General features: G+C 43.8%; 1 protein-coding gene across 4 annotated transcripts in view; it reads left to right on the forward strand.

Moving 5' to 3' along the window:
• The window catches only part of NFATC2 (nuclear factor of activated T cells 2), a 93834-nt gene that overhangs the window by 58541 nt on the left and 18067 nt on the right, over positions 1-17226 (forward strand). For all 4 annotated transcript variants that reach the window (XM_074605268.1, XM_074605266.1, XM_074605267.1 and 1 more), the window contains exon 9: positions 491-1186. In XM_074605268.1, the coding sequence (XP_074461369.1) occupies positions 491-1186 (696 nt within the window). The remainder of the gene's footprint in view (positions 1-490; positions 1187-17226) is intronic.

Consider the following 17226-nt stretch of genomic DNA (forward strand, 5'->3'; position numbering starts at 1 on the left):
AAAAGAATTAGATATGTGAGAATTTGTCTGAGGACATCATTTATCCACTCTGCCTTTGGTCACTAGTTAAATGTTTGACAGAAAAATGAGGAGTTGTGTACACCATAGGATTTCTATTTACTCAGTCTTCCTTTGAGATGGAATTACTACCTGAAACAGCTATCTAAGGCTTCTTGTTTTGCTTATGTTCCGGAATTGCCGTTAAATGAATTAAAATATGAGCTAAAGTACTGAATTTTTCAGTTTTTAGAAATTTGTGTGAGAATGTAGATCATTACAGATTTTCAAGAACATCTTAGCATAGAGGGCTTTCAAGAGACACTCTGCCATGATTGCATATACGTGATTTAGTAAACTCAATAAATGTGTGAGATACGAGCTCGCACGTGCAAATGTTGTAAATGGCTTAAATCTGTTATTACTTCAAGGAAAATCTCTCTGTTACTTATCAGCTTGTTACGAATAATGTCCTTTGCCTGCTTTATTCTAGTACCATCAATCAAAACAGAGCCCATTGATGACTATGATCCAGCCTTAATCTGCAATACAGTACACAGTGGTCTGGGAACAGTAACACAGCCTTACTATTCACAGCATACAATGGTCACCGAATCCCCTTCCTGTCTTGTGGCCACTATGGCTCCTTGCCAGCAGTTGCGCTCAGGCCTTTCTTCTCCTGATTCTCGATACCATCAGCAGAATCCAGCCGCTGTAATATACCAAAGAAGCAAGAGCCTTAGCCCGAGCCAACTGGGCTACCAGCAGTCCAATTTGATGGCTACACCAGTTGCTATTTCAGATGCCCATAGGTCAGTGCTGGTGCACGCTGGTTCTCCAGGCCAAACTTCAGCAGTGCTCCACCACTCTCCAGGCAACCAGCAGTCTTCTCCAGTGATTCACTATTCTCCAACCAACCAGCAGCTGAGGTGTGGAAGTCACCAAGAATTTCAGCACATCATGTGCTGTGAAAATTTTACATCCAATGTTGCAAGATCCAGCCAGCCCCAGGTCAGTCAAGCACAAAGGTTAAGTCCGAGTTCATATCCTACCGTGATTCAGCAGCAGACAGCCTCAGGCCAGCGAGCAGCAAAAAATGGACCACCGGTTAGTGACCAGAAAGAAGTGTTACCAGCTGGAGTCACTATTAAACAGGAACAGAATCTGGACCAAGCATATCTGGACGACGGTAAGCACCGCTCTTCTCTTGTATGGGTTGGTTTGTTGGAGGGAGGGAGAAAGTTTAGGACTTATAAATCCCACCTGTTCCTCGGCACAAACCCAACATGTCCTCCTTTTGGTGGGTGTGGATATTTGCTGTTTGCTCATGCTGCATTTTGGTCTTTCATCAACTGCATTTTTGGTAGATGGCAATGCGCTTTGGCAACTGAGCAAAAAACATAGTGTTCTTCAGAAACCCTGTGTCTTGCTTCGTGCCATGGAGTGAGCTGTCAGGTTTCAAGCTGTTGCCATTTTTCTTCCATTTGCAAAAGGTTAGTTTGGAAAATGGAGAATCTGAAACAAATGCACTTTTTAATTATTTTTTTATTATTCATATCAGGGCAAAGTCCACTTTGTAAAATGCTTTTGTACATTTTGTACCAAAAAAAAAAAGCCCATTGAACAGTCTATCAAGGCCTGTAATGAATGGGGTAGTGCTGCAGGCAAAACTATTGCAGATGTTCTAGATGAACAGTAGGACATTGATAAGTAAAACAATGCTGTTTCTTTGTTGTAAGCCAGCAGATTTAGCCTTTAGGAATGAATATATGTTAGAGTAAAGCTTTCTTTGAACATATCCTGCTTATTCTTAGGTAGGCAGCTATTGGCAAACTGGTTGGTTGGTTCTTTTATTAAAGTATGTTCCTTGCAAGAGGAAATCAGTGCAAAGTTAATAGTGCAGCTGGACGCTGCAATCATAAAGGCCAGTAGCGAACCGGACGCTGATTTTAGTGGGAGCAGAGTGAGGCTGCTGGATCTATTGCTGCAAATATAGGCTGTTCTTATGCATGAAGTACAGACCTGATTTTCACATATATTTACTGATCTCGTGAATGCGCACCGTTATGTGCTTTGTAAGCACCCAGTAGTTTGGGATTTTTACTGCAGTTACTCACCTAGAGTTGTGGAATTGTGCCCATGAAAGTTTTACTTTCTTCAGCTTAGGTACTGAGTGCTTCGTGGCTGTACAGTCTTCATTGCTGGTTTTGTGGGCAGAGTAGAGTTTGGATAGTTTTCTCTGTTAGTCTATGTTTGAAATGTGGTTGATATAGCTTTCGTGCCATCACAGTAAAATATTGAGAGTTTTTACTGGTCCCTGTGTCTGAAGAGCAGTGTTGAATTGGGTTTTAACAGTGAATTTGATTTAGGAGATTTGCTGGATCTGCAAGAAAATGGCTAAGTAAAATCAACTTCCCATTCAGGGAATGGGGCATGATAACAAAGCAAGATAATCTTTCTAATAGTAAAATTGAAAACTGTGTTTTAAGGTATTTTTAATATGAGAAGCTGAGAGGTTCTTCCACGTTTGTAAAAAACCTTCGTACAAACCTTGTAAAAGAAATAAAAAAGAAAGAATCTTGAAGTAAAAGCTAGCAAACTTCAGAGTCGAGCCAAAGTCCACTTAAATGGACTGCAAAATTAATTTCACTGAGTTTTGAATCAGGGCAGTGACATGTAACTATAGCATAGCTCACAAGGGATGCAGTCGACCTCTGTGCTAAGAGGAGCCATTAGGCAGAATAGCAGCAAGTTAATAATGAAATTCCAGGCTTCTGCCTGGCTGTCTGGATCATCTTGAATTGATTTCATCTAGAGATTAATTATTAATTATGCCACCCAACTCAGGCCAGGCAAGATTGGTCAGATGCAGTCTCTTTACTGACCTCAGTGAGTTTACATTAGCTAGAAGTGTGATTCGGAGAAGTGTGATTTACTTTAGGACTTTGCAAAACATTTCATTCTGAAATGTTCAGGACTTGAATTGAAAAGCCACTTTGTTTGCTGCTGGGGAAAAGTGACTCAGAACATAACAAAAGCCATATTTTTCCTAACTAGAAAGTTTATTTTTGTGCTTTATAGTATTAAAAGAAAGCAAACCCAAAGGATTATGGAGGCTTTACCCTCAAATCCCTTTTATCCAGAAAGCTCTTCTGAGATGAAGTGAGCTGTTAGGTCTTGCTGTGATTTTTCACAGATAGATACTGAGATGATGGTTCCCCAGCCAGGCTTGGCATGAGTGCGCTGCACTGCCGCTGATGCACAGGCTCTTAAGCAACCACTGTTTCAGTGCCTCTCGCTTCCCTTCTCTCTTCTTCCCTTCCCCCATCTTCCTCCTGCCTCTTCTGTGTTCTTCTTGGTTCTTCTTAGTTCTTCTTTCTCCATATTTCTGCTGACAGTCCAGCTTTTGTCCCTTCCTACGGTTGTGACCTCCACTTGTCAACTCTTGTCCTCTGCCTTCATGGTTAATGCTCACGCTTGGTGTTCTGGACTTTGTTTCTATTCTGAGCTTTGCCATGAACTTCTTGAGTGACCTGGGACAAGCCATGCTCCATTTTTTTCCTCATTGCTGAAGCTTTTGCCTGTCAGAATGGGTATGCTGTCCCAGTCTTTGAATTCTCCTGGAAGTGACCAGAGAAGAACATCTCATAGCTAACACAATTGCTATTTCTCTTTACCTCTTCCAGCTTCCTGCTGTCACTGCTGACACTGCTTCATTATTTTCTTATCTTCCCTGCTGTAAAAAAATATTTTTCCTTCTTTCGGAGATCATGGTTTGTTCTTTACTCAGAGCCTTCACTGCTCCACAAGGCATATAATACTGGGGACTTAGCACACCTAACATGTCTTTACCTCCCGCCTTGTAAAGGTAAGAGCTGGTTCCACCTTCACAGGCGGATTACAGTCAAATGTGTGACATAGATCACAAAGCTGTAAGCTCTCAAGGTTGAATAGCACCAGCAGTGTAGCCAAAACAGCACAGACCTTAAGGCCGGTGATGGCAAGTATTTACCTATCTTCTCAGGTGGGTTTTGCCATGTGTGAGGAACTCTTTGTGCAGTAGCTGCAAAACTGGTACCATCTATGCTGGCTACCTTAATGGTAACTTTAGCGTGTTTCTTGCTCATTTCTGACTATACTGCAGATGTAGAGACTTGCTGTGTGCTTTCTTGGAAGGAGACATTTGTCCCATTCTTCTCTTACTGGTGCTACCTCAGAGCAAGAGGTTGTGCAGCCCCCTTGCAACTTCTCAGCTTTCCCCTCCCAGACAGAATTATGAAACGTGATTACTGGACGAAAGGCTCTAGCTATCAAGTCATATAGATTAGATTTGGAAATTAGGGACACTGATGCAGGTTAGACATTGTCACACATAGGTATATGTATGTTATACATATTCCTCCCTATACTTCCATATTTCTCTGTCAAAAAAAACCACCTGTAGCTTTTTGATATAAAATAGTGTAAAGATGAATCCCCAGGGGAAGGGATTATTTATGAAAAATTTGCAGAGAAACCTTTGTTACACACCTCTGCCTCAGAGATTCATTACTGTTGGAAATACGTTGGGAGTGAAGATGGTCAGGAGATCCTTCAGGACGCATCTGGTGTCCAGGCTAATGCTGGCAAGCAGTGATTAGCTTCAAATGCAAGTGAAACCCATAGGATGAGAGAGTGCTGAGCACGTTTCAGCAAAGGCCGCCTCTTAATATTGTTCATAACCAAAACCACCAACAATGGTAAAAGTTACACAAACAACCACAGAAATATGTTGACAAATAGAACTTAGTTCTTCCAGGGCCTTCAGAGCAATCAGATTAGCTATTTAAAGAACAAACACAGTTAAAAAAATAGTTATTTGCAGCACTTTCCAAAATCCTTTGGTGGGGCAGGACCAAGAGAGGGTGACACAGGGCTTGGGGCACTGCCTGTGCCCTGCACTGCCCACGCTCATGCTGCGGAGCCAGAGGTTTCCTGTGTAGCTCTGGGGAAGCCGCTCAGCTGCCATGTGCCACAGTTCCCCATCTGCGACACAGAGATATGAGGATCGTGTGACAAGAGCAATGGGAGGATAAATGCATCGCAGACTCTAAAGCACTCAGATGTGACATGATCAAGAAGTGTCTTATAGAGATCGAGTGTCAAGTATGGTGTTAGGCTCTTTCCATATACAAATAATGGACGTGTAGCTGTTGTCTTGAATGTTATCAACTTGCCTGCCTTATATTTAGTCCTTCTTTTCGGTTCAGCTGTCATGTTATGTGCTTTTTACTTTACAAAGAAAAATGATTGTCATTATTCAAATAGTAACTATCTAACCACATCTGACGCTCAGAACTGTCTGCTTGATACAGCAGCTCTAAATTATTTTTGGTGCACCAGTAATCTTTAATGGGGAGGAGAAAAGCAAGGCAGATGCTTGTGTAGTGGTTTATCAGCCTGCCGATCAGCAGAGATGTTTTATAGTGAACTCATGTATTTCACAGAAAATTTCAGACACAGCAGATACTTCTTTAGAAAATGGATCTGCAGGGTGTGCAATGTGGTGCTTGTAAATCACCCAGCACTTTCGATCACCTTCGCTACGAGCAATGTGTTAATTTGTGCAGTTTTGCTCCCCACCGCAGTAACCATTGCCCTAACCATGGGTCTCATACGAGACCATTCGGAGTGTATCAGGTCCCTCCATTTTCATTTTGTGTTTTTTTATTCAACAAGGAAATCCGCAGTCTGTCCCCACAGTAGCATGAAATGAAATTCAAACCCTTTCTTTCCTCCATGTTCAGGAAGAATCTTTCTTTTCTGACCAGCTTTTTTCTCCATAGGCCGGTAGCTGTTAGGCACAAGCCTGAGCAGGGTGTACCTCCAGGAAACCCCGGGTCTCCTGGGGACCCAAGAAGCAAAGCTACTGTGTCAGCCCTGAGTAAGCGGCAGTCTGGGACCGAGCTCTTTCCTGCCGCCCTCCCCGCAATGCGCAGCCCACTCTGCATCCGTGCCGCTCCTGTGTCCTCCTCGGGGAGACTGGTGTGCACGTGTGGATGCAAGGAGAGCATCAGTACAGCGAAGAGGGAAGGCAGGACACAGGGCCCCCCCATGCAGCCACCATGCTCCTTAGGGCTTTGGCTGGGATGCTAGTACGTTGGGAGCGTCCTGCTCTCCCTCCCCAGCCCCTGCACGGCGGATGGAGGAGGGGGTGGCATGAAGCCAGCTCTGTCAGCTTGCTGCCAGCTGGGGATTTCCCTGTGCTGGGGAACCTCAGCTGCACGGTGAAGGCAGTTTTAAGCCCTCCGTGCATTAGAGCAGTGGAGCCGCACTAGCAGGGGCCAGGGGTCCGGCCGCCTGCCTGGCTGTAGAGGAGCTGCTTTTCTCCTTAACACTGTAGTGATTTCATCCCCAGAAAGCACAGAAGATGGTGGCTGTAGGAGCATGTTTTAGTTTGATTTGTAGTTGTTTTCCTCATGTGTCCATGCACAGAGTAAAATAGCAATACAGGGCAGAGGGGGAAATGTTCCTGTTTCCTGGCATTTTAGACAGGAGTGAATTGGAATGTTGCACATGGGCTGTGGTTCAGTTAGAGCAACAATTTGCATCAAAAAAACCCCATGCTCTGTTTTTAATTAGAACTACTTTTCATAGAAGGTGTGGTCATTTCTGCTCAGGCGGAGTTTGACTAAGAGTGAAGCGTGTACGTTCTCCAAACATTTCGCTCAAACACTCGCAAATCTGTGTATTCATCAGACTCATTCTTGAAGCTCTGACTCACTTTATTCCAGATTTTCTGTTCTCTTTTGGGACCTTACAGCACTCCGTGGGTACGCTACATGCTTTATTTTTGGATCCCTGCTATTTTGTGCTTGTCACATTAGGACCTGAGTGCCCTAGTCATATGCCAGAGTCTTGCTTTTCTAGATGAAATATGAAAAGAGAATAAAAAGGTGGTTCTGTTCCTAAAAGCCTGTAGTCTGTTGGCAGGAAGTAGAAAGAATTCTATCAGGAGGCTGGTCTTCTGGGTTGTGTCTGAGCTTGGCCTTTCAGTAAAGTATTTAACTTTCCTGTACCTCAGTTTACCATTATAAGAAGTATCTTGTTATTCTTCCCTCTAGTACAGTTAGGCGTTTAGTTCATTTATGTTACTAAAACTCACATGGATTCTCAGGAAAAAAAGCTGCATACGTGAATAAGTATTTGTATTGTTATGGCAAGCTAGCATCTGATGTTGTTCTTCAACTCTAGAAACAATTTGAAAATTCAGACAAATCCAGCCCTTTTTCAAGACTGCTCTTTCCCCAGCAGTCTTTCTGAGCAGCTGTCCTGCTGCCTAAAAACACGCAAAACAAAACAAAGTGAGAAAAATAAAAACCCATACATTCAAAATCAGCAGTGGAGGAAGGAAGAAAATGAATCAAGTGATTAAAACCATAGTTCCACTGGCACCTCTTTGTTCTCAAGCTCAGGAATCTTTAATTGGTGCAGTAAGTGCCCACAGGCAAGTTGTGTTACAAAGCGTTTCCTGTTCAAAAGAACATGCAGACTCCATTAGGAGACCACGGGCACCGCTGCCAAGAACTGACACTGCAGGATGGGTACGTGAATGCTCTCTCGGTGCCTCGATGGGCAGAGTCCCACCATGAACTGATGCACCAAGACAATAAACCCCAATTCTAGCGATTTGCTGGTGGAACACATGCCACCGTTTGAAGGCTAAACCAGTGGAACGTTATCAGCAGAAAGCGCTCGGTTCTCAGAAGGCATCAAGCAATTTTCAATGATAGTTTTGAAATACTGGCAAAGAGTTACTTGAAAAAAAGAACTGGTTCATGCAGTTGAGAATTGAAAGCTTCTAAACCACAATAAAGTCCTTTCCCAGACTTGCTGTCCATTTACTTCACGCTCATGGCATTCCTTAGACGGCCTGAATCACAGACAGCAGACAGCTCTTATAAAGACGACCATAGACACCCATCTGTTGGAAGACATCTGCCAAGATAGACCATACATTTACTTTTATTCCTTTAATCCACTTTCAATTTAAAGGGATAACAACAATAACATTTTTCAGTCCAGTGACACTATTCATCCAGCGCAGAGAAATGGTAATGAATTAAAATTATTCCACTGCAGAAAGAAGCAGACAAGCTTTTTACCCAGCTCTTACAGATGGGTGAAGGGGGTCGCAGAGCTTTTAAGGGACTTGCCCCACTTGATACAAAAAGCCACGGGTAAAACTGTAACTTGCCTAAGGGACCCCAGGCTGCCAGATCCCCCCAGCGGCATCCCTCGCACATACCTGGGGGTACCAAAGGCTGCGAAGCTGTCGCCCTGGTGTGCAGGAGCTGGGGCAGAGCTGGCCATGCCGTAGGTTGTTAAAACACGCGTTGCGCTAAACGGAGAGTTTGGCAGAGGTACTCTCTCCTTTTTCTGTCTTTCCACCAGACTCACTCCTTTCATACTGTATGTATCAAAGAATACTACCTGCTTTCTAGAAGTGAACAATTGCTGGCAAGCATTATGCTACCTGTCACCGAGAACAGGTGTGTCAGAAATATCCTCATTTCTTAGGGCAGCGTTTGGAGACAGAGCAAAGCTGTCGTGTGAGCAACTACCGGATGTATGGAAAATGAATCAGTGGTTTTCCTGCCAGTGAGGGGTGACAGTGGGTGTTTTACACAGAAATTCTTTCAGTTCAGTCAAAATCATAACCGTTTTGACAACATTTTTTAAAAATGGGGGCTTTGGAGATGAGAAGCAAGAAACGTGCAGATAGGAAATGGCTTATAACAAAACTGAGCAAAGCAGGAAAGGAGGTTAACTCCTCCTAGAGCTAAATTCACCATTTTGCATTGAACCAGAGAAGCACTCTCTGGAAACCTTTAGCAAGGCTTGTTTTACACTTAGGCAGCTTACCACATAACTATGCTGGTTAAGGTGGTTGATTTTTTTTAAATTTTGCTAACACAGCTATTATGGTAAAAGCCCTTGTATAGACACAGCTCTGTTGGTGTAAAAACACTGGAATCAGCACGGCTTATGCCAGGTCAGGGAACCACCACCAGCTGTTTCACTGAAAGGCTTTTGGACTGGGATGACTATGTCTGCATTGGAAGAAGGGTTTCACCAGCAACACCAGTGCTGCTAAGCTGGATAAACTTGTAGGGGTAGCTACAGCATATGAAATATAATGGCTTTTCACACGGGCAATAATTGCATGAGCTTAGCCTGCTTGCTTTGTATGTTGACCACCTCAAAATAAATCCTAGTGTTAGTAACTTCCAGCAAAGATGATGCAATGGGCTGGATTAATTTATTAGAAAGGTGCTTTGCTGAGGGGAGTTGTGCCCTCCCTGAAAACTATACAAGCGACTCACAGCTAGGTATGTATTTGTCCTCACAGTTTATCCCGTTATCTCCCCTTTAAAATTAGCACGGTGTAATTGAATAAGTGTAACCAGTGAGCTGGCTTACATCCACATGGCAGCTTGAAGCTTTTCCTAATTCTTTGCAATTTTAATGTGAGTCTTGGAATATTTATAGTGATTCAAAAGTCCTGTGCAGGTGACTTCAGCAAAATACGAACTATTTTTTTCTTAGTGATCTTTTCAAGTCCGATGCAAGAAAAACCAAAACATTAAAAATACTAACCTTGGTGTTTTGATCTTTCAAAATTCAGACAGACAAAAATGATGCAACTTTGGGGGCGGGGAGCTGATTGCATGATTTTAAAACCGATCTCATGATTATTAGAGGCCTGACTCATGAACCCTGAATGCCTGGGTTTGGCATTGCTGCTCTTCACGGTTTTGTTTATTACAAATTGTGTCAATGTTAAGAATGTGCAAAGGCGGGAAAAGGGTAGGGGTCTTTGCCCCCCTTAAACCGCAATATAATACATCGAAGGATTCTGTTCCTGCTGCGATGGCTAGCAAAAAGGCAGCTTGAGCTATTTTCAGACTGCACTTCTGAAATCTTGCAAGCAGCTGCAAAGAGCCCTGCTGCTTTGCAAAGTTTGGACAACATCTGCACATTTCTTTAACTATTGTGAAATAAAATGCCTGGCAAGAATAACCATCTTAAAGATATACAGTCTGTTTATGGTACAAACTGAAAGCCAGTTATAAAGTCATCTCTTCTAGAAAAGTGGCTGGATTCTCAGCATTATTCACACAAGCAGAACTTTTCCAGTTAAGGTGACATCCTGCCAGGCAGCGTGGATAGTTGATGGGGGAGTTTTTGTCTATATAGATCTTTTCTCCCACAAGAATGAAGACCTATGGGTGATTAATTTAAAATCCATTTTTCTTCCACCTGCTTTTCCTACTTTGTGTCTTATGAAAATATAATAATAATTATTATTTCTAAATCCCTGGCCATTTTTGAATAAACAATGGAGGATGAATCATCTGAATTTACCATCAAAGTTTGTTTTCTTACGAGAACTCTAAATAGTGAGAGCTACTTTTCTGCCCAGCAGAAGCTGGTATGGCTTTATATTCCCTGGTCATTTTATAGTGCTGCTTACTCGCCAGTTCCAAGAGACTTCAGTGCTCTAATTTGGATGCAGTATGTTTTTAGAGGAATTTTAAAAGCAGACTGGACAAATGTACAAGAAGATAATCCTGCATTGGCTACGAGAGATACTAGATGACCTAATAGGTCATTCCTACTTCTCTGATTTGAAAAACAACCAGCACATCTGTAGTCATGCCAGCAGGAGAGTGAGAGATAGGGGAAGAAGAGCAAATACTTGAAGACCATAAAACTCCCTTCCCAGTATATTAGCTCCTAATTTGAATTTTCAACCAGCTGCTGGCTTTCATACTCTTTCTCATTTTGTAATGTAATTTTTTCTGTGTTTACCAAGAAGAAACCAGAGGAAGGTAAAAGCCAACCTAAAATGTATAAACAACGCAGTTGTGTCTGAATCATCACTCCAAGTCCCCATGCTTCATTTTTGCAAGCACAGAAATCTGGGCGTACATCCAGCTGTGAATTTCACAGATGGATCCTCTCTCTAAAAGGGGTCTGCACAAAACCCCTAAATCCAAGCACTCCCAACTTTGCAAACATTGATATTCTCCAGTTTAGGTGCACGTCTACTATACATACTACAGTCTGTTTGGCAATTAAAACTCTGGTCTCTCTGTATTCGCATGACTAATGGTCTGATAACAGTGACTTTGAAAACTTGGTCTTGAGTTGCATTTAACCAGTGTTAGGTAAAAAAGAGTTGAATCTTCAGCTACTGATAACTAGACTAAAACCACTGAGGATCAAAGGGCTTCAATAGTGATGCCCATGTGACTCAGCAAGGCAACACTAATTTAGTGAGAAACTAGTCTAATACTCTCCATCTTCCTGCAGGTTCTCCTAATCTACACAGTTCCCATTTTAATCAAGCCATGTCCTTTTATGTGTTATTAACTTGGAAACTGTGCACTCCAAAACACAGGCTAAACTCTGCCCTCCGCTGAACAAACACGATTTCTTTAGAGTGAAATCGTAGTTGAACTAGATTCAGTGAGAAAAGTATTATTGACCTCTGCCTGTGGACAATGGAGTGAATGATGGGTTTGCATCTGAGGGAGAATTTTTCCCCATGGATAATTGTCAGGTGTGGGAGTAAAGGTCAAAGTGGACTGTCCCTTGCTTCCAGCCAGCTGTGTGCATTGGGCAGGCTTTGGCTCGTGGGTGGTGGGAGGGTGCTGGCAGCACAGCAGTTTGTGCACTGCATGCATGCCTGGCATACACAGCCAGACCTGTTTGTGCACCAAAGCAGTGTGCACTGCATGACCAGAAAACCTTGAGGCCCTGCAGAAATAGCCAGTTGATAGCACAGCAAAGTGACAGCATAAATTAGTCCTTTTTCAGTGCTTACATGTTGACTTGCTCTGCCTTTTTGCAAGGACTCTGAGCATTCGCTTTTAATGTGCAAAGAATAATTTGGGCCAGGCAAAAGCGGCAGTAAATTAGAGGAGTGTGAGTCTGCAATCATTCCCTCTGATCATCTCTGCCAGGGGAGTCTAGTCAAAGATTCCCAAATTGTGGTGTGGTTTGGTTTGGTTTCTTAATGATGAATGACTTCATCATCCATGAATGAATCGAGTCAAATGCAGGACAAATAGTGAGACACATGAATGACTCTTATGACATTTGCAATGTCTCAATCGGTGCTGGTTTATTTAGGTGGTTTCTAAGTTTCATTGGAAAGAGTGAGAATGACTAAATGAAGGGGGAGCCACTTCAGAAGTATGGGAGTCAATGGTGAAAGTATTGTGACAGTTGAACCTCCCTGGGTTAAATATCTGTCATTATGAGCAACACAGCATTGGTTATTTTGTAAGACCTTGGTTCCAGGAGATTCCGTAGCCACAAGGACAAAGGAAGCTGGATGATGTACTAGACATTGCATTCCCTTTATGGTCAAATAGCTCCCTGTGCTCGTGCTGGGTCTTCATCACCCACTTTTGGGTTTCTGATTCTTACCAGGAGGCAGCAGGGCTGTTCTCCGAAGGTGTCTGTGAAGGTCCTGACTTTGAAAGGCACCTGCCGTTAGACGCTGTGTGCGGTTGTGGTGCATCCAGCCTGCCCACAGGCAGTACCTTCAGCTGATGCTTTCCAGGGAAAGGGGCACTGGTGGGGGCACAGAGGGCACTGCCATACCTATTTCGCGAGTCTGCGAAAGCCACTTAAAAATAAGGCTCAGAATTTCTATAGGTAAATGGTCACCAACCTAGGAGGCTGTCCTTAGGACTTGGGAGAGTTCCCTAGTTCAAGTCACTGGATATGAAGCAATTATAATTTTGTATAAATTGACATTTGCAAAGGCTGGAAATAGCCTGCAAACACTGGCCACTGTAGGCATTAGCAGGTCCAGTGAGCAAACTGTCTTGGTTTAAACCAGAACTGAAGCAAATTGGAGGAGGACTTTTAGGAGCTGTATTTTTTAATTATGTTGTGTTTTGTGGGTCTTTTTTTCCTTAGAATTCCATTTAATTTTTTCTTGTCTGGTTTCTTCTTCACGCATATGCATTTGCTTTGAGTGGGGTGCTGTCTTTTTCCTTGGAAAGCATTACAAGATACTGATTTCCAGCAGGCAAACCCTCGGGTGAGATTTTCAACTGGGTAGACTGGTTTACCTGAGAGCTCTTCATGTCTTCAAATAACTTCTACTATGTTTTCAGATATGTTTCCTTTTTAAAAAACGTTCATTTTAATATACATTTTTCTTCAGTATAAATTTGATAGGCTATTAGTAAAAGAAAAAGCACACAAAACTATTATGACGTCTGTTTAGAAATGAATATCTGTGGACCTTTGTTTTATACTTGATTACAATTCATGGCTCTTCCCATCTTCAAAACTAGTGCAAGTTTTAGATCAAGATTAAGACTTTTCAAGAATTCAGGCTGTTCTGATAATGGTCTTGGTTTAGATGTAGCATTGAATGCTCCTCCAACTTTTTCTGTCATGTAGAAAAACATCTCTGCTTTTCAAAACCCACAGCTGAACGTGAGTGTGTCTGTGGAAAGGCTGGAAGAAACCTCACCTGCGTGTGACATTCCGGTGCAGCTCTCAGTCTCAGGGAACGTACACCGGCCATGTAAATAATCTAGCCCGTAATCACAGTTAGTAATATTTACTAGCATTTCAACAGATTGTGGTCGATATAACAAGACATTCATTTCCTCCCATGTATGCAGCGAGAGATGCACACTGTTGATGGCTGGTTTATTACAGGAAGCTCGCATTGCCGCACGCAGGCACGCTGTGCTGAGGCTAGCTCAGCTTGGGAGGATCAGAGGCTGAGGAACGAGAATGATTAGCCAAGGGCAACCTCTCCCCCAGCCTCTGCAGCAAAGGTAATTCGCATCATGCCATGTACGCAGACCAGAACCTCTCGAGGATTTTTCTTTTCAAGATGCATAAACGCTGCATTCAGCCGACCGGCAGATGCACTAGTTATCTGGGGAGTCCCTGTCTGTGGCACCTAGACAAAAATGCTTTGGCAGACAAATAAGTGAGGAAATTAATTTTCTTGTCTTTAGAAAACAGTGCGCACCATCACGCCTGGATAGATCGAATTTGTTATGATAGCAAAACAAGTTCTATGGAAACCATTGTGAACCCTGGAGTGCGGCTGCCCAGGAGAGTTGGGGAAAGCCGCTTTTGTTTGTTGTGCTTGGCATCGTTTTGCTCTGGATGAAGATGCTTTAATTTTGTGGGGAGACCCAAGAGAGCATTCCTCTTTTTCCATACCAGAAAGCCTTCCAAGCTGGCATAAACGTCTCCTCTTTCCAGCTGCTCCTTTCCAAACACACTGTGCCTCCTAAAGATAGTCTTTACAGTGGCTGGGGCTGGTGGAAAACATGAAGCCTGCATGGATTAGCACAGGAATTCATTTGGGCTGACGAATTGGGTTTCCCTCTATAAACAGCACTAGTGTTTTCATCTTCTGGACAGCACAGCAAACTTCACGTCCTCTTGCTCCTCGCCCCGCCTCTCCCGCGCTGTGAAACGCCTGCATCCAGGCCAGCCGTGGTAAAAGATACACTAAGGCCTGCTTATGGGGGATGGAAAACAGCACGTGTTCAAGGAGGTGTTTTCAACTATCTCCTTCTCAGACAGGTTTTTTCCAACCCTTTGAAGAGGTGGTGGGGTTATTTTGTTTTTTTTCAGTTTATTTTTCTTTCCAGGTAAAAGGGAAATTAAAGTAATCCCTTCTCCACTGGTGTAGTGACCTTACAGGCAGCCCACACTATGTATTTTCTTTTCTTCTTTGTTTAACTTCAGCTACAATGTGCGTATCATCTGCAGGAGTTAGGGATTCTCTAAGGAGGATTTTGTCTTTCTCTTTCCCCCCAGGGCTTTGGACACACAGAGGTTGGGTTGCAGTGCATCGCTGCCTCTGGGGACTGTCCTACCCCTGCCAGGGACGCAGCCCCCCAGTACGCCACTGAATGCCTCTGCTGCAGCAAATACGCTTTCATATCATTTATACTTTCTTTTATAGCTTACTTGGTAAATATAATCATCAGGGGTTATTAATCACCCAACATTGCTCGGGAGGGGAAAGACATGTAAAGGCCAATTACACGATCAGGCTACATTTTAGTGGGGGTTCATATTTACCTGACTCTTCAGTGATGGATGATTTTGTCCGTGTCAGTGAGTAACTGAGCATGGAATTAGAGTTCTGTGGATAAAAATGGGGGACTTGGGATTCAGCTGCCAAATGGAAGGATTATTTAAGTAATAAAGCCCTGTCCCTTAACTTAATCACCATGTTTTCACATGTATAACCCACACTGCATTAAAAGTTTGTTCCTTGGAAATAAGTCTCAGCAAGCCCCCACCTCCTCATATCACGCTGCAGTCTCTCCTGCCCTTTCAAGGCTCTCTGGATCTGGCCGTTCTCCACCTCTAGCAGCGATGTCTGCTCTGGGATAGGGGGATTATTGTGGCCTCGAAAGTAAGTGGGCAACTGAAACTGGCATGGGAAAAGCATACTGGAAGGAAAATATGCAGGGGTAAAGGCGCTACCCTCATTCATGTATAACCTGCCCTGTTCCTGAAGCGTGGTCTTTTTGTAGATAACATAGATTATACTCATAACAATTTGGGATTTTAAAAAACAAACTCTACAAAAAAGCAGAAAAACTGAAAGTGGATAGCAATACCATAGTGTTTTGGAAGTTTATTTATTTACAGTGTATTTTATTATGCTGCAGTTCACAGCATAAGCATTACCATGCATTCAGAAGTCGGGGTCAGGATGCTGTTGGCTGCAACTAAAATGTTTTCTCTGACGCATTAGTTGATGTAGATATCTATTTGTGCAGTTCCTGATCACCACGTTCTCATCTGGTGTGGGTGCGATGGAGTTAAGCACTGTTCCCATTAGAGTGATGAGGAGGCTGCCCAGGGGGAGCCCCAGGGTGCTCCCAGGAGAGCAGGTACTGGCCAGGACACGGGCTTTCATGTATGGTTGCTTTAAGCAGGCTCACTGGCTGCAGAGGGTTTTGCAGCTGGAACATCAGCCGCACTGAACCACATGAGGAAAACAAAACCTAGCAGATTTCCAAAATACTAGCAGCTGGATGCAGATGACATTTCTGAATCAAAAAAAAAAAAAAAAAAAAAAGAAGCCCAAACCAAACTAGCAGCTCTCGTGTTGCTTTCTGCTCCCCTTCTGATGCTGCCCCCACACAGCAGCAGGGCCGGGCTGAGTGCCTTGCACAAGCAGGTGAAGAAATGCAACTGGGGGATGGTTTTGGGGCACCTAGCACAGGTGGTGAGAAGGAGAGAGTGCCCACTGGAGATGGTCACCCTCTTGAGACATAAAAATTGCCTGTCTTTGTGGCCAAAAGGCTGAAGCCCTCTCTTGTCCTGGTCATCCTTCAGATCTCAGCCAGGGTCAGCAGTGACCAAACCCTCTCTGGCGACTCCGCTGGCTGTTGCTATTAACAGTGGTGATTTCTAGCCCAAATATAAACTGCGCTATCATTTTTAGTGTTGATTGCAGTCATGTCAAGGGGACCCCCTGAGACGAAAGCCTTGTTGTGTAACCCATGGCACAGCCGGGGCAAAGCATGCTCCCACCCCTCCATGCCTAAGGGCCCCGCAGGGATGCTGGCTTGGCTGTGAAACATAACCGATCTCTGCTTGACAGGGCTCTCCCAAGGTCACTGGTTGCTGTCAGCACAAAATGGGGGAATTTTCAGTTCACCCACTGTGGCATGAGCCTGCTCTGAAGTCACCATGGCTTAACCACCCACTTAAACTTGAGCGCATTTTAACTTTTTGGCTGAAAGGGGGAAGACCCAGCCTCTTGGTTTATCTTTTCCCACCAGTAAATTACTTTCATTTTTAGTTCTTTTCATGTGGCATTTTTGTAGTACCTGGAATATTCCCTTCCCTTTGCCAGGCACCTGCCTTTTGCTGCTGCTGGGCCAGTGGGTAATTCCAATGTGAAGTGTTGCACCCACGTTCACTGTCAGGCAATCCTGCAGTGCCGAGGAACACCACGTGAGCCAGGGCTGGCTGGGAGTATGTGCTACAGCCCATAGGCAAGTCTCTGAGCCTGATGAGTTACGGGGGAGCGCAGGTTAGGATGGACAGTGGTGCTGTTGCGTCCGCTGGGTTTCTCCCCATCATGGCTGATCCATTGTCCTTCTCCTCCACATTGAGCCTGGGACGAAGCACAGCAGCTGGTGGTAGTCAGGGCACAGCTTA

This window comes from Larus michahellis, chromosome 12 (assembly GCF_964199755.1).
Source record: "Larus michahellis chromosome 12, bLarMic1.1, whole genome shotgun sequence".
NCBI classification, from domain to species: domain Eukaryota; kingdom Metazoa; phylum Chordata; class Aves; order Charadriiformes; family Laridae; genus Larus; species Larus michahellis.